The sequence below is a fragment of the Poromitra crassiceps genome (assembly GCF_964638095.1).
Source record: "Poromitra crassiceps genome assembly, chromosome: 11".
NCBI classification, from domain to species: Eukaryota; Metazoa; Chordata; class Actinopteri; order Beryciformes; family Melamphaidae; genus Poromitra; species Poromitra crassiceps.
This window is the reverse complement of record NC_139643.1, coordinates 26,326,658-26,353,357: the sequence shown is the minus strand read 5'-3', so window position 1 is coordinate 26,353,357 and position 26,700 is coordinate 26,326,658. Positions and strand designations below refer to the sequence as shown.

At 42.6% G+C, this 26,700-nt stretch overlaps 1 protein-coding gene across 1 annotated transcript in view; it reads right to left on the bottom strand.

Moving 5' to 3' along the window:
* Positions 1-1,736: 1,736 nt before the first annotated feature.
* The window catches only part of LOC310784933 (ras/Rap GTPase-activating protein SynGAP-like), a gene marked incomplete at both ends in the record, with an annotated part of 31,583 nt that continues 6,619 nt past the window's right edge, over positions 1,737-26,700 (bottom strand). Inside the window, 15 exons of the mRNA XM_083645957.1 lie at positions 1,737-1,775; positions 5,549-5,621; positions 7,068-7,279; positions 8,569-8,730; positions 9,876-10,670; positions 12,771-13,376; positions 14,696-14,900; positions 17,508-17,698; positions 19,095-19,296; positions 19,923-20,159; positions 20,638-20,782; positions 22,014-22,155; positions 22,766-23,101; positions 26,153-26,392; positions 26,609-26,700. The exon at positions 26,609-26,700 is cut by the window's right edge and continues 7 nt beyond it. Of these exons, the coding sequence (XP_083502083.1) occupies positions 1,737-1,775; positions 5,549-5,621; positions 7,068-7,279; positions 8,569-8,730; positions 9,876-10,670; positions 12,771-13,376; positions 14,696-14,900; positions 17,508-17,698; positions 19,095-19,296; positions 19,923-20,159; positions 20,638-20,782; positions 22,014-22,155; positions 22,766-23,101; positions 26,153-26,392; positions 26,609-26,700 (3,677 nt within the window). The remainder of the gene's footprint in view (positions 1,776-5,548; positions 5,622-7,067; positions 7,280-8,568; positions 8,731-9,875; positions 10,671-12,770; positions 13,377-14,695; positions 14,901-17,507; positions 17,699-19,094; positions 19,297-19,922; positions 20,160-20,637; positions 20,783-22,013; positions 22,156-22,765; positions 23,102-26,152; positions 26,393-26,608) is intronic.

Below are 26,700 nucleotides of genomic sequence, written 5' to 3'. Positions count from 1 at the left end.
TGTTTTATAACCCTGCTTTTCATTCATGTCAGGGCTTTTATGTATTTCTGTAGTATTTGTAAAGCACTTTGTATCACCGTTCTGAAGTGTTACATAAATACATATTATTATTATTAATGAATTATCACTTAGAATCACAAGTAATTCCACTGGTAATAATGAGGCACATTTAAAAAAAAAGTCAGCTCCATTCTATGCTTAAATTAATTTAGAAGTATTTCCATTATTATTCACTTAGTGATGTCTTAGACTCATTTCAATCATGAAGACTACCTGCAGTCAACACCCAGTTTCATTCATGCCTCTCTCCCCGTCCATTCACAGTCACCCACGCTTCCCTTTCTGGCAATATCAGCTCGAGCCATTCATTTCCCTCGCTTTTGCGCTCGGCCAATCACCTAACTCGTTCAGCATATTAGAGGCCCTGTGTTTTACTATGTGCTGTCACCCTCAGTTGCTGTGATCTTCATCGCTGAAGCAGTTGCTTCGCCCCACCTCCACCCCTGCCACCACCAACGTCATGACTCCTGAAGAACTCCCTATGGGGGATTCTCTATCCTATACATCACTGATGGTGACGCCCTCCTCTCTCATCGCAGGAGGAGCGTCATCACATCATGGAGTCATACACCAAACTTAATTTGTCTATTTGTTTCATTAAAGATTATTGAACCTTCTTACTAGTCTCTCATGATTGAACTGTTGTTGTTTAGAAAAGGTTTATTAGCTAGACTAGAAATATTGCGCTCTCATTTTCCGCACACATCTTGACTTGCATGGTTCGCCTGCCTCGCACGCTTCGCGTTTGTACTAAAATGGGATTGCTGTACAATAAAGGCTGCAAATCATAATAATACCCATTTTATAAGAGAAAATATCGGTAACGCTTTAAAATAAGGGTAAATGAGTTACCTAATGTGTCTCATTTACTAATGGTGTTCATGTTAACTAAGGGATTGTGGGTAGGTTGAGGCATGAAGTCACTGAGTTAAGGTTAGAGCAAGCTTACAGTCAAGGGTGTTAATTAAGGGTTAATTAATGCTTATTAAGCATTAACTAACTGGTAAGAAGGGCATTGCGTAAACTAGCTGTTAATAATGTACCCTTATTGTAAAGTGTTGCCAAAATATCTGCTGAACGAAAATATCTTTCAATATAGATTCATCAGAATAAAACATTATTTTGTAAATGTTCTGAACACAGCTGTTTACTTGGGCGTTGAGCATCAGACAGCAAATGATTGAACAGTGTGCTTGTTGCTTGTCATAGGCATTGCTGTGGGCTAGCTGTGCTTGTTTGCCTCCAGCCACTTAAAGTGAGAAGCAGGTGCGCCGCCTGTGGCAGGAAAATCGTGAATCCATCTTCATCCCCAGCGTTTTACACATTTCTTCTTACTTCTGCTTAAATAAAGAAACAATTTTAGGTTGAATATCGCCCCATTGTTGTGGCATTGGCTTAAATCTCAGTCAATATTATGCAGACAACGCACTGCACACATTGCTCCTCATACTAAACTGATTGTCAAGTTCTGGTACAGGCAAAAGTTTGAATACGGTATGTGCAAAGTTTGTAAGAATGTTGAGAGGAAGAACTCTCCAATCCTCCTGCTGGTTTCTGAGGAAGACCTAGACAGGATTCACTGCAGAGCTCCTCTTAATTGGGCTTTGAAGGAGGGTCAGAATCAGTCTTCTTTGATCTTAGACCATCATGAACTGTGCTCCTTCGTCATCTGGCAGTCAGGATCCTTGGTGGCCACCATATCCATGGCTGATAGACTGAAGGGGAAAACACATGCTAATGAGAGATTATATTCTTATAATGATTATATCATATTATTTCTCCCCGGGCGCTGCACTGCGGCTGCCCACTGCTCCTAGTTCTAGGAAGGTTCCTAGTAGAGGATGGGTCAAATGCAGAGGATGAATTTCCCCAGGGGGATAAATAAAGGATAACTTATATTGCCATTTGCATCTTGATGACCTCACAAGTTAACGTCAGGTTTCTGGCTTTGGGAGAGAACTGTTCATTCTCGCAAATATAAAAAAAAAAAAAAAAAAGATATTGGGCTCACTCTGCACAATAGCAGTTTTTAATTGGACTAGTATTCTTGGGACATTATGTACAGTGAGATTGTGTATCAAGAGGGAGTTAGGGGAATACTAATTATACAGGAAACTAAAATCCATCTCGTAACTGTGGCAGCGCTTTGAGCTTACTAAACTAATTCTGCTGACATCAAACTCCTTTAGTCGACTCTAAATTGTGTTGCAGAAAGATAATTATGTTGCCAAGTTAATTGAGATTGGAGTTCATAATCTGTCTGCCGTTTGAGAGCCTCTTCTCATCGCTCCTATTTACTTTGAAAGACTGGCGCAAAGGAAATGGCAGCCTCACACACAAACACACACACAACAAAAAAATCACACCCAGGAGTTGAAGTAAGCAGTGCAGGTTTGCGGAGGTCGGACCCTTCTCCCCCACCTCCCCTCTCTGGCAATCTGTGTTTCTGCCATCGGAGCAGAAACTGTGCGTGCGTTAGTGATGCGCGGGCCGCAGTTATAACCGCGCTGACCGCGGATATCCCGCCCTGCGGGCGGGCCAGATCATAAAAATAAACATTCTGATTAATAGTGGATGGGTTGCGGGCGGTTGAAACGATGTATTATTAATGAGGAAAAATAATATTAATTACGTTCTCTAGTCTATGAACGTATTTTAAGCTACATTTTTCGTCAGGCACATTCTTAGTCGCCTATTGTAGATCCCCCAAAGGACCGACGGCCGTAAACACAACAATAGCCATGTGCTAGGTCGCAAGGCTACACTTTTCGTCCATATAGCCTATGGTCAATTATGTCACCCTCAAAAAGGAGTCTCCGCTGAAGACGTGTTTGAAGGGAAGACGCGTTCGTATTTTCCCATACAATGAGGCAATCAAGTAAACTAAACTTAAAGCTATAGCGTTAGCCGAGTAAGCTACATGAGGGCAAGTGGATTGGATATAATACAGCAGGGAAGTTTATAGCGTCTGGTGCATGGCGGGCGCGGATCTATAAATAGTATGAAATCATTTGCGCGGATTTATGGCGCGCGGACGGTTCATGCATACACACGGATTAGGATGGCATAAAAGCTCATCCGCGCATCTCTAGCGTGCGTGTTTCACCGAGACGCTCTCTCTCTCTCTCTCTCTCTCTGTCGACCAGGGAGCCGGGGGAGGGGCCTAGGTTACAAGGCTACACATCTCATGCTCATACCGACATCCCATCCTATATCCCGTGCTCTGACACTTTACACCACACTTATTGTATAATAGTAGTTACTGTACAATGTCTAAATGTACCCTAAATGTACCCTTTTGCCCTGCCTGTTTTTAACTTTATTAAAATTATACCTTTATTTCTTTTCTGTGTGAGTACTAGTAGAGCCAAGTCCAATTCCTTGTTTGTGTACATACTTGGCCAATGAAGCTGATTGTGACGGGCACAGAAAGTCACTATAGAAGTGGCTGCAGTGCTACACCGCTTAAAAATAGACCCAGCACAAGTTATTTTCAGGAGGAGGATATTTTTGTTTGCATTTGGGATTGTGAGCTGAGGAAAATAGCCTGAATGTAGGAGGTGATTTTGGAGGTGACGGTGGATTTCAAGGACAGCAAATGCGGACAGCAAAAACTCCTGAATCCTGTCTGTGTAAATATAACATGCTCCTGAATCCTGTCTGTGTAAATACAGTATAACATGCTCCTGAATCCTGTCTGTGTAAATATAACATGCTCCTGAATCCTGTCTGTGTAAATATAACATGCTCCTGAATGCTGTCTGTGTAAATATAACATGCTCCTGAATGCTGTCTGTGTAAATATAACATGCTCCTGGATCCTGTCTGTGTAAATATAACATACTCCTGAATCCTGTCTGTGTAAATATAACATGCTCCTGAATCCTGTCTGTGTAAATATAACATGCTCCTGAATCCTGTCTGTGTAAATATAACATACTCCTGAATCCTGTCTGTGTAAATATAACATACTCCTGAATCCTGTCTGTGTAAATATAACATGCTCCTGAATCCTGTCTGTGTAAATATAACATGCTCCTGGATCCTGTCTGTGTAAATATAACATGCTCCTGAATGCTGTCTGTGTAAATATAACATGCTCCTGAATGCTGTCTGTGTAAATATAACATGCTCCTGAATCATGTCTGTGTAAATATAACATGCTCCTGAATCATGTCTGTGTAAATATAACATGCTCCTGAATCATGTCTGTGTAAATATAACATGCTCCTGAATGCTGTCTGTGTAAATATAACATGCTCCTGAATGCTGCCTGTGTAAATATAACATGCTCCTGAATCCTGTCTGTGTAAATATAACATGCTCCTGAATCCTGTCTGTGTAAATATAACATGCTCCTGAATCCTGTCTGTGTAAATATAACATGCTCCTGAATGCTGTCTGTGTAAATATAACATGCTCCTGAATCCTGTCTGTGTAAATATAACATGCTCCTGAATCATGTCTGTGTAAATATAACATGCTCCTGAATCATGTCTGTGTAAATATAACATGCTCCTGGATCCTGCCTGTGTAAATATAACATGCTCCTGAATCCTGTCTGTGTAAATATAACATACTCCTGAATCCTGTCTGTGTAAATATAACATGCTCCTGAATCCTGTCTGTGTAAATATAACATACTCCTGAATCCTGTCTGTGTAAATATAACATGCTCCTAAATATAACATGCTCCTGAATCCTGTCTGTGTAAATATAACATACTCCTGAATCCTGTCTGTGTAAATATAACATGCTCCTGAATGCTGTCTGTGTAAATATAACATGCTCCTAAATATAACATGCTCCTGAATCCTGTCTGTGTAAATATAACATGCTCCTAAATATAACATACTCCTGAATCCTGTCTGTGTAAATATAACATGCTCCTAAATATAACATGCTCCTGAATCCTGTCTGTGTAAATATAACATGCTCTATTCTAATACTGTGACGCTACTGATGAGGACCCCAACACCCACTGGAGACCGCTGAGTTACACACTGAATGTGTTTTGTGAAATTGTGAGAGGTATAATAATATAATATAACACTTCATTTCAGCGTTGGAGGACTTAAACAGGCTATTGCTTGACCGAATTGGATTAACCTCTGTATATAAATTTAATTATTTAGAGTAGCTGAGCTCTTCCATCATCAGTCAAGCACAGGCTCGCTAGATAATGCCTCTTTTCTCTCCAGTCCTGTTAGATTCCTTTATTTTATACTACTGCCTTTGAAGTATGTGTATTAAAAACTGAGATGTAATTTCAGATGTAGAACAAACCCATTTTTGAGAGATAAAACTATGCAGAATATGACAATGGCGAGCTTTTGCCCTGCAGCTGCGTAGCACCGATTTTGGACATCTGGACATAATGAGTAGGAGGATGCAAAATGTGTTTTTTTGGGGGGGGGGGGGGGGGGGCTGGTTTCGCCTCCTGGTGTTTGAAATGGGGATAATCAAAGATGTAGACACAAGCACGAACCTGCTCTGTGAGGATTCGAGGCTTAATTTCAGGAATGGCGGGCCCTCTCAGCTCATCTTCCACAGCCATGAGTCTGACAAGAGAGACAAACACACCGGTTCACAAAAATAGAACGATGAATCCGGTTCTCTTCAAATCGACTGTATAGGAAAATGTGGCCATTTGATTAAATTAAAGACCCTGGCAACCAAAATCCACAAAAACCTTCTATGTAATTTAGGGTCTTATGTGCACAATTGTAAGCCTCAAAAAAGTAGGAGACATTAGTTTCAACCCAAATCCTGTACATCTCTATTTCACGGTTTGCTGAGGCAGGGTTTGAAGTTGGCTTATGGCTCCAAACTCACATGGGGATACCCAATCATAAAGTAGCTTGCAGTTGTCCCTTCTTACAAAACCTGTGTGGCCCCGAAACCCGCTCAGTCTGCCTCTATGGAATAGAGCTTGGGGGGGGGCACTGTGTCTCGTCGGACTCTGTCTGAATGTGGCCGGCCGTGGCAGAGTGCTGCTCGGCCAGCATTTGAGGAAGTGACTCGGGGCTCAGCTCAGGGCCGGCGCCAGGATGAAATGACTGAGGGGGCGGTTATAACTGGGGAGGGGGCTGATTTCTTCTTCTTTTTTCGATTTTTTATTTTTTTATGATATTTTTATATCGTAAAACATAGGTTATATACCCGCTATGCCTATTTCTGGACTTTTTAACCATAATAACCTCTGAAAAGCGCAATAACAACACAAGAAAGACTACTATTTTTTTTATTTTTTTTTATTTTTTAGGTGAGGGGGCAGAAAATTTAACTGAGGGGGCAAAGCCCCCTTAGGCCCCCTCGTGGCGCCGGGCCTGACTCAGCTCCATGCAGACACATTGCGTTTCTTTAAATGTGTGTTTCAAAAGTCTGTACATTAAACACATACGCTCATGTTTTTGTATCTGTTGTTCGATGATTTTACGACATTTATATGGTCTCGGAGGAAAACAGTCTCTGAGTAAGCCCACTCCACTTTCACACACACACACACACACACACACACACACACACAGCCTGCTCAGTGTGCCTCTATCGAGTCTCAGTCTGAGCTAAGGCCGTTGCAGAGTGCTGCTCATTCGGCCACCATTTGAGGGAAGTGAGTCAGGCGAGACCTCAGCTCCACTCACTGGGCCTTTTACACAGCAACAAATCAAAGCGTTTTCTGAGAACGACTATATTAAATAGCTGCCCACTTCCTTTCACCCCGTGGTATATTTCATTTTCTTTACGGTTTTGTTCCCCCAACTTCTAATGCTCTTTCTCCCGTATAACTTTATGGGTTTTGCTTTGAATGAAAAGTGTGCTTTGAAAGACTGCATATTAGTATTGCGGTTGTTTTGGTGGTCTGTAACTCCTCCCCCGGCAACGTAGCAGCAATTTGGTCGCAACTCAACTGCAAAAGGTTTCAAACTATAGAGAACTTTGTGTGTGAAAAGTTTGAGGCGACGGTCAAAAGCAAAGTCCAGCTCGAGAACTAACTGATATATCACCTGTTTATGATGCCTTTGATCTGCGAGTCCTTCTCAACTTGCTGTATCTTTAGACGCCGCTCGCTGTCGTCCAGGCGGCACTGATACTGCTGCAGGATCTTGGTTGTCTGGTGCTCCTGGGAGGAGAGTCTCTGCTCATATTCCTCAAGTTTGCGGTGAGACATCTTCAGCCGCTCCTTCAAGGAATGTATCTCATCCTCATATTCCCGCACCTGAGAGAGGAAGTAAACTGGCATTCAGCAACACTCCTGATTTTTTTTTTTTTTTTTTTTATACTTTTATTTTTACATCATTTTTGCAAAGACATGTAACAGGAGGTCAGGAGAGGTCACAACATACACAGCACATACTCCTGAATTTTGACGAGCCATTCATGAGCGCTTGAAAGAACTTGTGTGACGCAGGTTGCCTCAGAACAGAGCCGTGTAGATAGAAGAGTCGCGACATCTCCATTCACTCCAATGGACCAGTTTTTTTTTACTCTCAAGAGTTCCAGGAAGTAAGGTCCTGGATTAAGCGGCACTGTCGAGTTGCAGCAAAATGGACAGTTTGTGTTGTACTTTGAAAGTTTCGTTTAAAAAAGAAAAATCAAATTGTACATTAATAGCTTTATTTTAGCCTTCAAAAGTAGCGCGAGACCTCTTCCTGGCTGTTCGTTGGCTAATGAGTCACGCATTGTGGTCCTCCGCTGACGCCACTCTCTCTCTAGAGGACAATACCTCAGATGCATGTCGGAGCCAATGGGCAAACAGAAGTGCAGTGGGACGGCTCTAGGCGTAAATGTGTGTCATAATCACAATGTGCAATAACTAATGCACAGGCAATCTGTTTCTCCCTTCCATCTAATTGTCTAGGCCCGTGTGTAGGAATGATTGATCAAATCATAAATACATAACAACAACTATGATCCAACACATTCATGTTTAATTTAAAGCTCCAATCTGTAAATTGCAATATGGCACACCCTATGGAAACAGTGTCACTGACTCCACTACTGGCCTGGTATGTGTAGCAATTTATTGAAGAGAAGATATCTTTGCCTATAAAGTGTTACAGTACATACAAGGGCTGAAAGTATGTGGCAGCTTAGCATGGGGTTTACATGTGTGACGAGTCTGGAAAAAGGTCTGATTGCTGTAGATTCACCTTCACTGCCCGAATGAAATTCTGCTGTTGGGTTTTGGTCCCCGACAGGAAATTGTTACACACAGGATGTGATGTGAAATACAAACTGTCACCTAAATAGCTCTGTCCGGAGAAAGCTGGATAGATCTCGTGTCTCTGTCGTCCCTTTGGTATAAGTCGATGATTTTGTCATATTTCATGATTTCTGGCTATTTAAGTCAAATAATCCAAACGGTTTTATATTTTTGCCTGAACTCATTTTCACTTAGATGCTTGGGTCTGGATTTGGTCTGGCAGAAATTATGTTGAAGAATACCTTTCTTAACAATGTCTGGCGAAACTAAATGAATCATAAGACACTTATGCATGGGCTGACCCTTTCTAGTCGTGACTCATCCATGCTCTTGGAGTACTCCTTCAGCTGGCCCTCACGGTCCGGCCGCAGGCTCTCGATGTCAGCAGAGAGGTGCGGCATGTTGGACACCCACGCTACTGTCCGCTCGTTGAGGTTGGGGGTGTTCAAGGTAGACTGAGAACCCTGGAACAACAGCAACAAAAACACGCACCATTCATGCTTTAATTTCACTCTCCAAACCCCCCCCCCCCCGACAACTGCATTTTAATGAAGTGAAACAGGCACTCCTATAAGAAACGCTAACAATGATATCAAGCCATTGATTGTAGAATAACTGGAGGACAAACGCTGAAACTTTTTCACCACAATGTGGCAACGGACTACAACAGAATGTGATTCAGAATGCCAGGGTAATCCTTTAAGTTTTCTATGTGTCTGTGTAATTGTCCACAAACACATGAGCCAAATACTAAGTGCACTGAAGATCAATCTTCATTAACATGGGTGTTTACTAGGGGTGGGAATCACCAGATGCCCACGATACGATACTAAAACGATACTTGAGTCACGATACGATAGCATTGCGATATTGCGATATGCTAGTATTGCGATATATTGAATATTGCGATATTTCGATATATTGTCTAACTCCTTTTCCTACCTTTTCCTTGACCTCACCGGAAGTAAAACATGCAGTGTTTTTTTGTTTTGTTTTGTTTTTGCCCCACATGTAGGCTACATTATTAACCTTCTCTGGACTCAATACGACACTGCAGGCGCGGACTGCAACATCCGCGGGCTGCAACATCGGACGCTTCGGGCAGATGCCCGGTGGCATGGCATGGCCTGCAATTTTTTTTTAATATCGATACTTGGCGTCCAAATATCGATACAATGTCGTCAGGCAAAATATCGCAATACTATGGTGTATCGATTTTTTCCCCCACCCCTAGCGTTTACCTGCTTTTACTTTCTCACATTTCAGGTTGTTAACATGTACGGACCCCATGTAATGACCTGGTCAACCAACGGAAATCAAGTCAGGGAGAGAAAGACACAATTATATGATGGAAGGGGTGTGGAGGGGTGTGATTGGTCAAATATCGGATGGTTTCACTGGTTTAGAAATTTATATTTACCCCTACTGGTCACCATTAAAGATACTTTCCAGAAAGTCAAAGTAATGCAAGTTCATTTCACGGGGTCTTTAAAATGGAAAAAACCCATTTCCTATAATAACATACTGTACAGACGGCAGACAGCTCATTTCATGTGTATAGGCCAGGGTCTGTATTCATGTTAAATCAAAAGCTGTGAGTCACAGTGACCTGTTTGTTGACCCCTGGCTTGAGCAGATGCGGCTGTGGGGGCTGCAGCTGTGCCGGTGGCGGAGGCTTCTTGGTGCTTTTGGTCGGTGTGTCGGTGGACTCCTCTGTGGCGTCTGCAGGGCCCTGGCTCTCTCTGACGGAGCTCGTCTGGTACGGCAGCCCAGGAGCAGGACTATCTGTGACCTGTGACTCCTGCTGCTGCTGCTGCTGCTGCTGCTGCTGCTGCTGCTGCTGCTGCTGCTGTTGATGATTATGTAGTTGTTGCTGTTGATGATTATGTAGTTGTTGTTGTTGTTGTTGTTGGAGTTGTTGCTGTTGTTGTTGTTGTTGTTGTTGTTGTTGTTGTTGATGATTATGTAGTTGTTGTTGTTGTTGTTGTTGGAGTTGTTGCTGTTGTTGTTGTTGTTGCTGTTGTTGTTGTTGTTGTTGATGGAGTTGTTGTTGGAGTTGTTGTTGGAGTTGTTGTTGATGTAGTTGCTGTTGATGATGTTGCTGCTGCTGCTGCTGCTGCTGTTGTTGCGCTTGCCGTGGGATTTGCGGACTGCCACCAAAGGCTGGCTCTGAAGAGTCGAGGAGGACGTTGCGGCTCTGGGGTCGCGCTCTGGGGGGCGTGGCTGTCGTCGCCGCGGCGTTCATGGAGCGCTGCGACTTCAGGTGCTGCGGGGCGGCCATGGAGGACTGGCGCACTGGATGGACAGTCGTGGGAGGCGTGGCCAGAGAGGCGGGTGTGCCCGTGCCGGTCCCAGTGCCTGTCTGAGATGTCATTCCCATCATGAGCTGCTGCTGGAGGGACTCCTGGCAGGAAAAAGACAAGGGGACAGATAGATAAGGGACAAAGACATGAGGAAGATGATGATGAAGATAGAGGTGACTGGACTAGAATAAAACAAATTTTCATGCTGGTGATGAGGGTGACTAAATAAATGTTCTACAGGACATGAGAAAAGTCATAATTTTGAAAGTATTTAAATCTCTGACCGAATCCGAAATAATAGTAGCAATAATAATAGCAATACTAAAAATAATTATAATTTAGATAGGAAAGACAGACAGGTTTTAGCATTCAAATTACATGTAAAATGCCGTAAAAATCCTGATCACAGTCCTGACAAATATATCGGCTATAATAAAAGAACGGCTTGTTTTGCTTGTTCCATATATTAGCACCCACACAGCAGGATAGAAATAGCTCATGACTAAGTCACAGTATCATAATGTACTGTAATTTTACACAGACACATTGTAGTAAAGCTGAAGGCGTGATAGTTCAGCAGCCATTGTATGTAGTACCATCACAATGAGTGATATTCCTGGCTCATTAAAATGCTCTCCAAAATACAGAAATCATGCCAAACTCCATCAAACAAATGAGCAATGCTGCCATAACACAACGTGTGTTCAGCGGTATATTACAAGACGCGACAGAATTGGCTAATCATGTATTTCATCAACCAATTTGCTCAGAGCTGATAGCTCATGGCTGGAAACGCTCAATTTAATCTAGACATGAAACCGTTAAAGCCTGTGTTTGTGTGCTTTATATAGCTTCTGATGCCAATTAACTGACAGCTATGCACATTATAATAACATCACAGACCACAACATCACTATGACTGTCACGCCATAATGATTGATTAGGCCTAGTAATTATTGTTAATTATAATCATTGTGCCTGCCACAAATTATAACATTTTTGATTCACACGGTATAACATTGTGTTGTGTGATGCAGGCCTGTGTTTAGCTACCAGTCAAAGCCTACTAACCTACAGTACTATCTGAGTACAACATCCGAGGCATCTTTATCTGAGAACGAACGCTTGCTGCAAAGGCGAGACATTGATTTCTCCTAGCCTCTACGGTCTTGTCTCTCTTTAAGTGGGGAAATAACTCGACACAGTTGCACATCATATGGCAGCCATGATGTCAAGCAACCAACAACACTGACAACAGCTGGTCTCAAGCAACCAACAACAACACTGACAACAGCTGGTCTCAAGCAACCAACAACAACACTGACAACAGCTGGTCTCAAGGCAGCAACTGACAACAGCTGGTCTCAAGCAACCAACAACACTGACAACAGCTGGTCTCAAGCAACCAACAACAACACTGACAACAGCTGGTCTCAAGTAACCAACAACACTGACAACAGCTGGTCTCAAGGCAGCAACTGACAACAGCTGGTCTCAAGCAACCAACAACACTGACAACAGCTGGTCTCAAGCAACCACCAACAACACTGACAACAGCTGGTCTCAAGCAACCAACAACAACACTGACAACAGCTGGTCTCAAGCAACCAACAACAACACTGACAGCAGCTGGTCTCAAGCAACCGCCAACAACACTGATAACAGCTGGTCTCAAGCAACCAACAACACTGACAACAGCTGGTCTCAAGCAACCAACAACAACACTGACAACAGCTGGTCTCAAGCAACCAACAACAACACTGACAGCAGCTGGTCTCAAGCAACCGCCAACAACACTGATAACAGCTGGTCTCAAGCAACCAACAACACTGACAACAGCTGCTGAAGAGTGAAGAGTTGAAGAGTTGGACAGTGGCCTGAAGTATGCTAAATGCTATGAAGACACCAGAGGTAACAGCCACAGATCTGAAGTGAATGAAACTTAATCAACAGCCAAAATGAATAGAAGTCTATGATGAACATTGTCCACCAAAAATGTCAAAGGACAAACCAACACATTGAAGCTCTCCTTGATCAACTAGATTGCAGAGATTGGAGGTTCTTATTTAAGAACATAGTATTGATTTCGTTTTACACTTAAAAACATTTTGCTGCGATAAATGAGAATGCACATTTGACAAAATGGCAAGTGCACTCCCTAGAATAGTCTGAGTGCACAGAGAACTAACGGGGCACCTCACCTGCACCTGCAGGGACAGCTGGTGCCAGGCGTAGTCGTTGCTGTGATTCTGCCGGGTGAAATCATCGCTGTAGCTGTGCGAGTGGACGATGCTGGGCTGCACCAGGCTGCTCTGTGCCCGCAGGGCGGACAAGTCCTCGCTGCGGGAGAACGCGCTGTTGCCAAAGTGGCCTGGCTGGTAGTCGTGGTGGCCTGGCTGGTAGTCGTGGTGGCCGTTCTCCGGCTCGGGGGCGAGCAGGAGAGGAGGGGGGAGGGGCTGCTGAGGCTGAGGCGGGGAGTTCTGGGCGGCCAGATGGAACAGAGGGTTCTGGAACGACAGGGGGAAGTGCATGGCGGCCGCTGCCTGCTGCTGCTGTTGGGAGAGGGATTCTGTGGGCCCCCCTATGTGGCCCATCTGGCTCAGCCTCAAGCCCGAGCCCGCCGAGCCCGTGGGCATGTGCCCGCTCATGCGAAGCGGACCGCCCAGGTTTCCAAAGCTGTGGCCCAGGCCGGCGATGGAGCCTTGAGAGGAGGTGAGCAGGTCCCCCACTGAGTTTAGGTTGGAAATGCTGTTCATACGAGAGTCCTGAAGGTCCAGCATGGACACACTTTTATTCACACTGTGGACCTTAGAGAAAGCACAAAAAGGTCACATTTATTTGAGATATTTTGGAAAATAATTGCTTTGTCCATTTTGCTTTAATGTTTATAAGTGATACAAATGAACTGTAAGTCAAAAAAAATACTGTTTAACATTTGATTTAATAACATGATTAGTTGTCACATATTGTAAAAAAAAAATGTATTTCTTTTTTGTATGTTTTTAATGGGGGGTTCCTATCTGGAGGAAACCCCAGGGGAGCACAGGGAGAACATGCAAACTCTACACAGAAAGGCCCTTTTTGATGACCCCACCTGGGCGGTGGGCACTGAGGACATGGGGCTGGGGACACACCCTCAGTGCCCACAGTGTCCCAGGCGGGAATTGAACCCAGGACCTTCTTGCTGTGAGGCGACAGCGCTACCACTGTTCCACCGTGCCCCCTTGGTACAAGGCATTCTTTGTATTAATAACTCAATAAATCAATTTGAGAATGAAAAATCTTCCAAAGTCTTCCATCCTAAAAATCATTACATGAACAAACAAAAAAAAACTTCGCATCACTGAGAAAATATATTAAAATTTATATTTAATATTAAAATTAAAAGGAAAGAATTGAAAAAGGTTTAGATGATTGAATTAATCAAATGAAAACCTATTATTATGGCCTAAAGCTCAATCAAAATCCTCTCTCAGAAGATATCTTCTGGTCATCTAAATTTACGACACATTTCTGTAATTTCCTCATCACTGATCAAATTGAGGACTCCAAGTAGATCAGAGACAAAAAAAATCCTCAGACATAATTTGACTTCATTGAGTTGCACAGTGCAATCAAACTGAAGTGGAGCACGTACCTCTGAGTTGATTGTCAAGCCCATAACACCACTAATACCACAGACATCAGATTACCATCATGTATTGTCTGTGTATCATTTTCTGATGTGAATGTGACAACAATCTGTTTATCATACCTTATAATAACATGTAGATTGAATTAATTTATCCTCAGGCCTCAGACATGTTCACAACATTGTGGTCAAAGCTTCAAAGGCTGCAGTATCAAGTTCAGAATCGATGGATATACATGTAACTATATATATATATATATATATATATATATATATATATATATATATATATATATATATATATATATATATATATAAAAAATAAGTCACTGAAAATCTACAAATGTTTAAGCATTTTTATTAAACTACTACGACAATCTAGAATCCACCAGCACTTTTTTCCATCATGACAAAATAACGAGACTCAAAATAAACAAAATACGTGAACAAACTCGCCACTTATGATCAAGTCTGACGTCATTTTCGACGGCGTACCTTTGGATCGGGTTCGGTGATGTCTGAACTGCTGGTGCAGTAGGCGGGGCTGGAGCGAGCCAGCGGGGGGCGGGTCACGTAGAAAACTTCCCTGGACGAGCGGAGGTCGCGCTCTGCGTGACGCCTCATGTTGAGGTGAGATGAGAGGGCTTCCACCGCGGACACTCCGGTGGTCGGGGACGGCAGGCGCGAGATGTCTATGGAGCTGCAGAGCCGGAGCAAGAATAATAAATAAATAAATAAAGCAAGAATAATATACTTATATAACAAAAGTTGCATTTGACGTGCTTAATGTGCCAGTTTACATTAAAAAACACCTTGAGTTTCTCTGCTTTTATTTGCATATATTTACAGTTTAAACTACATTTCCAAATCATCTGACATGGGGATTTGGCTGCATTTGTTTTCAGATTTCTCAAATTAGGTCTTCAAATGCACAAATGTTGTTCTACTGGACAGGTGACCTAAAGCCAGCTTTAACTCCTATCCTACCTATTGTTTTATTTCTCCTACCTATTGTTTTATTTCTCCTACCTATTGTTTTATTTCTCCTACCTATTGTTTTATTTCTCCTACCTATTGTTTTATTTCTCCTACCTATTGTTTTATTTCTCCTACCTATTGTTTTATTGTTCAATGCAATTCCCCTGTAAGCAATCGCTGCCACATCAAGCACATCTAAGGCTGCTTCTTTCAATCCCGCCATTTGTTTTCCCCAAAAGCCAAATCCTTGGTGGGAGGAACTCGTAATGGCGAATACAAAGTAGCTGCAGCAGCAGGGACCGGTGATATACTGTAGCTGCTCTCACTTAAAGAATGCTTACTCAAACAATTAGGCTGTAATGAGGGAAAGTGTCTCTTGGCGATATCAGAGCGGGGAAATTAACTGCAACACATTGTGCAAAGAGGTTTGGGCAAGTGAGTCTGGGGACAAACCGATGGTTGCCAGCAATTATTCATTGATAAAATACTTCAAAGGCCTAAAGAACGGTATCATCAGCATCATTGTGCACTCTGCGAAATGTACCAGTATTGTGTTTTGAGCTGTTGAATATTTATTTATTCACATTGTTGTTTATTGTATATTTTTGGCATTTTTGTGGTCCGTCGGTGATAACCATGAAGAGGACGGTAGAGCGCGCACATCTACTCACAAAGGCAGGTGCCCGGATAAATGGATAAAAACAACTAGTAAAAAGAAATAAACTCTGCATCACTGAAGTTTCTGGCTCCCAGAAACTTCAGTGAACGTTTCGATCAAAAGATCTTCATCATCAACCCTAACCCTTCTGATGAAGATCTAGGGCCCTATTCTCCCACAGGCCTTCGGCGCTAAAACGGGCCTTAAACGCAAAAAAACGTGCCTTGCGCCTGTTTTGGGACGATATCAATATGGCTTTACGCTGCCAAATGCGCTTTAGGCCGAATGGGCGTGGCGCAGTCCCAGAATGGGCCAAAGTGGGCGTGTCGGCCTTAAATCTCGGCGTACTGCTATCTTCGCACCTGCCGTAAATTTAGCGCTTTGCGCCTTTGAAAACCAGGCCTATTCAGTGCGCCAGTGCTCTTCTGCTGCCTCTCCCCTGTCACCCTTCTCTGTCTCTCTCTGAAACCAGGCCTATTCAGTGCGCCAGTGCTCTTCTGCCGCTTCTCTGTCACCCTTCTCTCTCTCTCTCTGACTCCCTCGCTCAGACAGACACAACACATAGCAGCACCCAGCTTCCCATAGGAAATAGCAGTTGTAAGTTTACTGCCTGTGAATGTCCCTGTCCCAGCATGCAATTGGGTCCTCCATTTCGCTACTAAATAGCAACCAAATGAGCCGAAATAGATATAAAAGGTAGATCTAAAATAATGTGTAATGGTAAGACAACCTGCAATTGTACAACATTTCAATATTGGACCAAATAAAACATCGAAATGAAACACCACCCTATGTGAAACATATATGTCCTCTTGAGCCTATATATACCCTGTGTGGATTTAACGTGATTTAGGTAAGTGACAGCGGAACGCGCTTCGGAAGCTTCTACTGTCATCTGCTATACTGTGATGTCCGCTCCAATAACTTGGCCCTACTCCACATTTAGTTTTACAATAAAAACACATTTATGCAATGACTTTACATAATGTAGGCTATATTTATGTGCATCATCCTTCCTGCAGCAGGCGAGAGAAAATGATATCTTTCTGGACAAACTTTCACCAATCTAATAGGCTATATTTTTCTAGCTGATGCGTTTAGAACATTATTTTCACTTTGATCTTGCTATAGTGTAGCGTATTTACATGCTTGCAGTATTGAAACTGCAGTTAGATTGGTTTGAGAAGCATAATAATATGGAATAATAGCCTATAATGCAGACAGACCGACTGGATGAAGGGAGGGGGGGGGGGGGGGGGCAGAGCGTTTGGCTTTCGTCTGGTTTTGCGGGATCACTGGAATTGGAGCTAAAAAGGCAAGCGTGCGATTCGTTTATTGCAGTTATCCAATGAGCATGACGGTGCATAATTTTACGCTTAAAAGGCGTGGTTGTAATGGTTGAGGCTGCGTCTAGCGCCAGCACGACGATATCAAGTGCGCTGGTCCACGCCCACTGATTTTAGCTGCGCCAGGCGTTCGGCCTAGAAACAGCGCCGATGCAACGATAGGGACCCTTCTTTTTACCATTTGTGATTGCACCCGGCTACAACTGTACGTTATCATTGATTTTGGGGACATACCATTCAAAAGTCATGTGTCAAGGAAACGTAGCACCATAAAGAGATCAGCAACAACAACACGTAAGAAAGCACACGTGCGATCACAGGTCACCTGTTTAGGTCTCGCATCATAAGGCTTTGGAAGTCTGACGACATCATGCGGTTGAAAGAGGGCCGGGAGAAGAGGCGGTCCTTGGGTCTGTCCGGCTGCTGATTGGCTGGCATGTGGAGCTGAGGGTTCCTCAGGGCAACGCTGATGTCATTCAGCAGCCGGGGGAGGGGTCCCAGTTTAAGAATCGCATCCTGTGATATGAAAAGATTTTGAGTCGAGGAATCCAAGCTTCCTATGCACATGTGCTTGCTGGACAACATTCATTCATTCATTCATTCAATCAATCAATCAATCAATCAATCAATCAATCAATCAATCAATCAATCAATCAATCAATCAATCAATCAACTTTATTGTCCTGTGGGGCGTCCCCGGTGACTCACTTGGTAGCACGCGTACCACAAAGGCTAGTCCTTCGTGCGGCCGACCCGGGTTCGAATCTGACCCGTGGTCCTTTGCTGCATGTCATCTCCTCTCTCTCTCCCCTCCTTTCCTGTCTGTCTACTGTCCTATCCAATAAAGGCAAAAACGCCCCAAAAAAAATATATATATATATATTGTCCTGTAAGGGAAACTTGGTTTGTAGACAGGGTTTACAACAAAACATGCAATGAAAGGCATAATAAAGCAAAACAAAATGTAATGTACAAAAAAAGTACATAAAAAAATCACCACAACATATATATTACTAAAGACTTGTGATATTTTAAATGTACCATTGTAGCAATGTTTTATTGTTGTATTGGATGTTGCATTTTATGTGCGTCTCTGTAAACCCATGAGGGTTGGGCACCATGGAGTGCATGACACACCTAAATCAATCAATCAATCAATCAATCAATCAATCAATCAATCAATCATTTAACCAATGAATCAATCAATCAATCAATCAATCAATCAATCAATCAATCAATCAATCAATTAACCAATCAATCAATCAATCAATTAACCATTATCCAGCAGTCTGTCATTCCTATTAAACAATAGCAATCCTTACACCTGGGATCATAACGACCATTGTGTTAACTTATGGGAGACAATTTGGGGAACAGCATGAAACATCGTGAATTTTTCATGTAGTTTTCTAGTCAAGCACTCTTACTTTGAGTTGAGTAAAATGTCACTGAATTAAGTTTGTTCCACCTCTGCTTCAGTATCGTTCAAATTCATCCTCAGTGTGATAGCAAACAGCAGGACCTTTTTCCCCCTTTCATAATTATGCATTTTACAGAAGCTTTTCTAGAGGCAACTTCTATATTCTTCAGATGGAAAGAGAAATAGAAACAAAAATATTAAATTTGGTTAAATTGGATATTTCAATAACACATTTTACAGTTCACCACCTTTTAGGGGGCAAGGTGGCTGAAATTTGGCATGGAGGTCAGGTGTGTGTGTGTGTGTGTGTGTGTGTGTGTGTGTGTGTGTGTGTGTGTGTGTGTGTGTGTGTGTGTGTTTGTCTTCATGCCAATTGGTTAAGGGGGGGGGGGGTGTGGGGGCAATTTTGAAATGCAGGATGGCAGCATTTATGAAATTTGCATATGTTGGTCACAGCTATTGCGTGTTCGCGCTTGTTCTTCGGTCACCTACCTTGCTGAGCTGGCCCATGACTTCCCATAGTAAGCTGTGGAGCATGGACAATTCTCTGCCAAGGTCTATGTAGCCCTCAAACCCCCCAACGTTTCTTCCAGTCTCCATGTTGGAAATCTCGTAGAGAAACTGCTGCATGGAGCCCCACTCCATCTCCAAGAACTCGTTCATGAAGTACATGCATTCCTCCTTGGGTCCAAATCTGCAGTTTAGAAGACAGACAATAATGTCAGGAAAAGGTAAGATAAGGAATAAGGAGTGGACATATATTGTGTATATTTAAATAAGTGGAAGTGTCTAATGTTTACAGTTTACATTTATAGGATTAAGAGTTTTTAAATCCTTGAGGTCTGCATTAATCTTTGTGTCTAATGATGATGTAATTACTTCAAGCTTCAAGTACATGCAGTCAATCTTAATTCATATCAAATTAATATGACTTTTAACAGGGTGCCAAAGGTATTTGGTCAGATAAAGACTGTACTAAAACCATTAAATATATGATAATATTGAATATATTATCAAACATTCCTAAAATGTACATTAGAATCTTCTACTTTTTTGCAACTCTTAAACACAACAAACTCTTGACATCTTAAATTCCGGTGACCCAAACAGAGAAGAGCGTGCAGCAGCATCACTGTTTCTACATCGGTAACAGTTTCGTTGCAATATTTAGCAGTCAAAATCACCAGCGCCTATTTCTGGGATGACAGTCTGTGACATGCGTCCCCACCTACACAGTTATCCCTATCCAAAAATAAACTCCATCAAATAGATTGTGTGTTCTAGCTGGCACAGCGGGACGGGGGAAGCTGTGTGACTCACTTGCTGAAGCTGGCCAGGTTCTGCATCACCTTGGCGATGAGCGTGAGCGTGCGGGAGGTGCGCTCGGCGGGGTACTCCTGCGTCAGGTTGAAGAGCGACGGGGACATGATGGCGGGGCACATGAAGCGAAGGAAGAGAGAGGAGCTGATGAGGCTGTCCGCCAGATCTTCCCTCCCGCGCTCGGCACACCTGGCTCTCCACGAGGCGAACACTTCCTTGAGCTCCCGGGGAAATATGCTGAAGCGAGAATTGCTCGTGTGTCAAGGCGGTGAGGTGTAAAATAAAAGCCACTAGTTTATCTGGAGAAGCAATTTCAGCAAGTTTGGGAGACTAAAATAATATGGAACAGTGCAATATTGGGACACAATTTATTCTAAATATGAAATGTGCATCATATGCAGGATTTTCCAAACAGTCTGACATGCTGTTGATGATTTTATAGCATAGATCAAAAGACATTTGAAGCATCGGGCACAAATTTCCTAGAAGAGGCAAGCTTGCACATTCTTTTGTCATGGCCCAAAATGTTGCTTTATATGAAGAATCTCTAAAGATCAATATTAACAATCTGTGAAAAGCGCATTTTTTTTAAATCACATTATGATAAATAAATAAACAATATATAAACAATTCCTGAATTTAAAAAAAACAAAAACGTTGACTGTAACAGAGACGTGACACAGTTCTGAGGACAGTATAATGAGGCCACACTGACCACAGAGAGTTGATGATCTTGCAGAGTGCCAGCTCACAACACATGCGCAGGTTGGCCTGATGGTCAGCGAGGACCGACGGTGGGACACGCATGGGCTCCACCTCACAGTTCTCCTCAGACTCGTATAAGGCTCGAATGAAGTCACCTGGCAAGACACACGTCACAATGCCCTTATGTTTCAAGAAACAACCGCACCGGCGTTTCAGCCCTTTCAAGATGTACTAACAGTCGATGTAAAACCAAACGGTGAATTCTCAGACACTCAAAAAGACATGAAGCTCCATAGCTAGGATACAAGGTGATTAGGGCAGCCAGATGAAATGTGTGGATGAGCTAAAAGCTGACTCAACATGATCTAAAGAAATAGAAATACAAGTAAACAGCCACATCTCGCTATATTTTATATCGTGACTGTATTAGACTGGTGTGCGACTGCGTCAACAAACCGCTGACATCAACTGAGCATGACTCACAAATTACACATTTTTCAGACAATTAGTTTTCATTCCATCAATGATTTCCTCAGCTGCTCTCAAAAATAATGTGGATCACAATTAATAGTGACACACACATGCATTTTTATTAAAGCATATTTCTTACTGGTTCTTCTTCTCATGCCATTCAGATTGTTCTTTAGCCCAAGATTAGTCTAAAATCCCCATGAAAGTGGAATCCAATATCTGGTTGTCTGATAACTACCACAAATATTGAAAAAATAAAAAACAATAATAATCACCACAATGAATGAGAGTGATAGAAGGAGAATGTTCCATGTTGTTCATGCTACAAGGTCAAATAATCTTAACATAAAACAACAACATAACAACACTCAATTATGGGTTTTTATGGGTACAACAGAGGGCATTCCAGTGGCTGACGACATGGTATAAATAGATTCATAAACTTGTCACACACGCATGCATACGCACACGCATACACACACACACACACACACAATCCATGCCCTAATTTGAAACTAAGACATCAGCTATTCTTTGTGGGGTTGCAAAGGAGACATTCAATGACTCGTAGATTTATGTTGATGTGGCACAGTCAAGCTGTCCTCTACAAAAATGTGCCGTGCTGCCATGAATCTGGTTAAAGTGTGTGTGTGTGTGTGTGTGTGTGTGTGTGTGTGTGTGTGTGTGTGTGTGTGTGTGTGTGTGTGTGTGTGTGTGTGTGTGTGTGTGTCGCCGACACTCTCCCTTTCCCCCTTTTCGAGTTCAGCGTTTTATACTCGGATGGTTTTGCTAGTTGGACACAATATAGCAGCAGTGCCTTTAGTTTCAGATACTCCCCCTCTCTGTATCTGGACACAGTGTAGTCTACACACGACTACGCTGTAGCACCGTTGGGTTCCTCCACACCAGCTTTACCTATAGCATCCTTGAGGTATCTGTGACCTATCAGTTTGAGGTACTCTTCCACAGCCTTGGTAGCGAGGGTGTTCTCCCGGAAGATCAAATGCTCGCGGTCCATGAATCGATCCACCTCGCACATCGCCATGTCGGACAGGAACTTGGGAACAGATGATACATTGGGGATGCTATGTGAAGTCCATTCAGATTGCTCAAACTTCTTCTTGTCTTGTGTCCCATTGTTGTTGTCTCCTATGATCACATCATGTTGTGCAGGACTATGGGACGTTTTTTAATCCGCCACTTTCTGGTTATTTTTCCCTCATACTTCAGTTAAATATAAATATAAATAACAGTTCTGGATACGTCACATCAAAATTCAATATATATCGCAATACAAGAACGTGTCTCGTGAGGCAGGAAAATTAAGCACAATATTCGCTATTTTATTCTGCTATAGTAATCACAAATGAGGCAGCTTGCCCATCGCAATTTCAGAAGCTCTCCATCCGAATTATATTATTTGCACTTTTTAATTACATTTTTAAATTGTTGTTGTTAATATTGTACATTGTAGCAAGCCAATGCCATCGCTAGAAAGATGTGTGACTCAAATTAAACATAACTCCACACCAGTGACACTCAACCTGTGGCTCCTTTATGAGGATCACCGGGTACTATAAAGAATTGAGACACATGAACAGTTGTTCGGGCAAAAAAAGAAAAAGGGGAAAAGGTGATTGGTTCCCTTTTAACTCCGCCCCTCCTACCTTGGTTTTCCCTGTGCTCTGAAGGATGTGCACCAGGGCAAAAGCCACCTCCTCTTTGCTTTTCACGCTGAGCAGCGGCTCCAGGACGGCACACAGTGTTCGGTAGTTGTTGGTGATGTACTCAGCAAACTCCTTGTACAGCTCCATTGGGAGGATGCTCATGGTCTGGTAGCGGGACTTGATGCGGAGCGAGGCGTTGATGACTTTGCCGCTTACGACGCCGCCGCTTTTGGCCAGAACACTGGACTGTATGACCGGGTACCACTGCTCCACGAACTGCCTGCCTGTGATGCTCGAGATGGGGATGCTGACCAGGCCCAGGTATGTGCTCTTTTCCTACACAGGAAATCACAACATAACAGATGAATAAGCATCTCTTAGCGTGCAGTGCAGTATGGTACCATGCAGAAAGAGGAGTTCAACACAATCTAAGTAATAAACTATATTCTCTTTTTGTATTTATTATTATTATTATTAATCATGCTCGTAAGCCCTGCTCCCTTAAAGCCCCATTCAGCAACTTTTCCAAGTTTTGCTATTGGAGAAACTGCGCCCTCTGCGTGCAATAGTATCGGTATCGATATCGCCGTTCAAAGTCAACAAAACACAGCCCCAGAAAGCTCTATGTACATGTTGTGACATCGGGCACTCGCCACGTGATGAAATAATAATCCATAGTTACGTGAAACGTCATTTTCGTAGCAAATCCACACCGAGTTACTTCCTTGTTTTCATGAACACAACGCCCCCGCTGTACGGCGCATGCGCGCATCTTGCCTCCGGGACGCAGGCACCAAACTGCTTAGTCCCAGGAGAGGCCTTTGGAGGGCGGTGTGTGACCAATAGAGGTACGGCAACCATTTTAGGGCGTCCTCGTCCGTCAGAGTATAGGCTATCGTTCCTCAGTCTAAGCGTTGTCAGTTGTCATGTCTCCTATAGTAAACCATGTCGAGTGTGCTCTGAAACACCTTCAGTCCTCACACGAAAACGCTGTCATTCTTCCTGCATTACTGTTTCACTCCTCATGCGTCAGTCATCGCACAATACGGCGTCACTTGTCAATCATCAGTCCTCACTCGTCAGGCATCACTCCTCACATCTAATTAGGTATATGCTATTTGCACCTGTACGTCAAATACGTCGAATTTAAAATGTTTAAGTACGTCTAAAGTATGCACATGACATGTGCACCTATGTGCAGTGAATATGCCACTGTCTCTGACTTGTCTTATCACTCTACTGCATTATTGCTTGTTGTGTCTCTTGTTGTTTTTGCACTCATATGCCCTGTTATATTTGTACTATGTTGTAAACGGAGTCCACAGCACAAGAATTTCACACGTGATACTTGTACCACGGAGTGACCATAAAAATCTTGAATCTTGAATCTTGAATCTCACACGAAAATGTTGTCATTCCTCCTGCCTCACTTATCACTCAAACTAGCTGTCAGGCATCACTCCTCACGTCTCACACAAAAACGTTGTCAATTCTCCTGCAGACTAGCTGTCAGGCATCACTCAAACTAGCTGTCAGTCATCACATGAAAACGCTGTCATTCGTTGTTTTTGGTTGTTCTTCCGTGTGTGACCTCTCAGTGTTACTATGTTAATTCTCCTCCCACACACAATTAACAGAGTAACACTAAGAAGAACATCTAGTTTAATGTTTGATTATTAAACTAGATGTTCCTCTTAGTGTTACGATGTTAATTCTGTTGGGTCTCATGGATTACTACTTTAATCTATTGTAAAAAATAAATAAAAAACACGCTTTTATTTTGAAGGCAAAATCACTCAACCGGAAGTGAAGTTGTAAGAAATTGTTGCTCATTTCACAGAGGCATTCTTGCGGTTTCCCCATCACATGGAAGAACAACCAAAAACAACGAATGACAGCGTTTTCATGTGATGACTGACAGCTAGTTTGAGTGATGCCTGACAGCTAGTCTGCAGGAGGTATGACAACGTTTTCGTGTGATAGGTGAGGAGTGATGACTGACAGCTAGTTTGAGTGATGCCTGACAGCTAGTCTGCAGGAGGTATGACAACGTTTTTGTGTGAGACGTGAGGAGTGATGCCTGACGAGTGAGGACTGATGATTGACGAGTGACGCCGTATTGTGCGATGACTGACGCGTGAGGAGTGAAACAGTAATGCAGGAAGAATGACAGCGTTTTCGTGTGAGGACTGAAGGTGTTTCAGAGCACACTCGACATGGTTTTACTAGGAGACATGACAACTGACAACGCTTACTCTGACGGAGGAGGATGCCCTAAAATGGTTGCCGTATAGAGGTGACATTCTCCCTGTTACAAGTCACTCTACCATCCTCAATGACTAAAAAGCTGTTATATTAAGGTGAAAAAGTTACTTATTGGGGCTTTAAATTAGATTTCCAGTGAGCACAGAGAAACTTTTCACTTTCAGCAGACAAATGTGAAAACAGCCTTCTAGTGTCAGACTCTGCACACAGACATCGTTCTGCACAGTGAAGCTCAAACATCCGACTGAAGGAACAAGATGAAAAACATGTTTTTGATTGAAGGGGGATTTTTAATAAAGCAACGGCTTATCTTCACTGCAAAGCCATTTCAAGTTCTATGAAGTTTGTAATCAAGACAGAGTCGACTTATTTGCAACATGACTGCTTCAGGTACAATCCATTTATTTTAATTAAATGTCGCGGTGAGGATTCAGTTGTGACTATGCTTGGCACTAAATTACTCTGAGGGAGAATAGAGTACCGGTACATGATTTTCTAATTGAATATACCGTAAGTAAACAAGCACTAAAATCAATATGCACCTGCAGTAGGAAGCTAACTGCAAATGGTGATATTTTTCTTCCTAATCTCTTCTTCCTGTTCAATAGGGAAATGAGTACTACAGTGGACCAACACTGACGTGATTGGTACTGCAGTCACCCTCCCACAGTTTCTGCAGCCCAGGGCTTTTTCTTCACTTTGTTGTGCTCCAATTTGAATTGAAAAACTAATTACAAGGGATTTTCTCTCTGAGATCCTCATAAAGTATGTTTATTGTACCAAAGCGAAAGAAAGGTCAATATATCTAATGTGTAAACAGCCCTTCCTACAGTATGGTTGTATATTTATTTATAGGTTTTTGGACAATATTTTTTTTTACTGAGAATTTGGTGGTTGGTTGAATAGACATTAATTCAGAGTATTTTTTTTTAGATCTCATGCAAAAACAAATTAGTTTTACAGTTTCTTTTCACCTAAGAACTGTTGCAACAAATCTCCATCCTCCACACAAATTAACTGTGTCTTGCTTTTCTTTTATACCAGTGGAACTCAATAGATTTTTTTCTTTTAGATGAATGAACATTAAAATCATGACTCACTTCACTTAAGTGCTCGATTTACCTTGCGTCTTTTTTTGTCAGTTTCCTTGTAGAGGTGCAAACGAAGGCTACGAATGGTAGGCAGGTTGTTGAATTCAAAATGCTCTCCCCAGAACACGGTGTCTGTGCGGGGCTTGCTGGTGGTGCGTGCATACAGCATGTCGTCCAGACACAGCTCACAATAGTAACGCTTCTTTGCCGGAAGGTCCCGGGCTTCAATGATCCACAACTTCAGCACATTTTCCACCCTTCTGCTGTTATCCTGGAAAAGAAAGTAGGGTTTGCTTTTACATATACTCTTTATTTACTTGGGTTAGGATCTTGAGATACATTAACAGGTCCTCTTTGTAGTACAGGTAAACAACATGAGTTATTGTGTATAACTTTCAATTGCTCTCGCTCTCTCTCTCTCTCTCTCTCTCTCTCTCTCTCCCTATATATATATATATATATATGGACCTGTTTTTTTGTTTTTTACCTTGTTAGGCTTGACTGCTCGCTGCAAATTTTCAATCCATTTGTCCCTCTCTGAAGCTGAACGGCAGGCGAAACATTTTGTCCCTGAAGTGG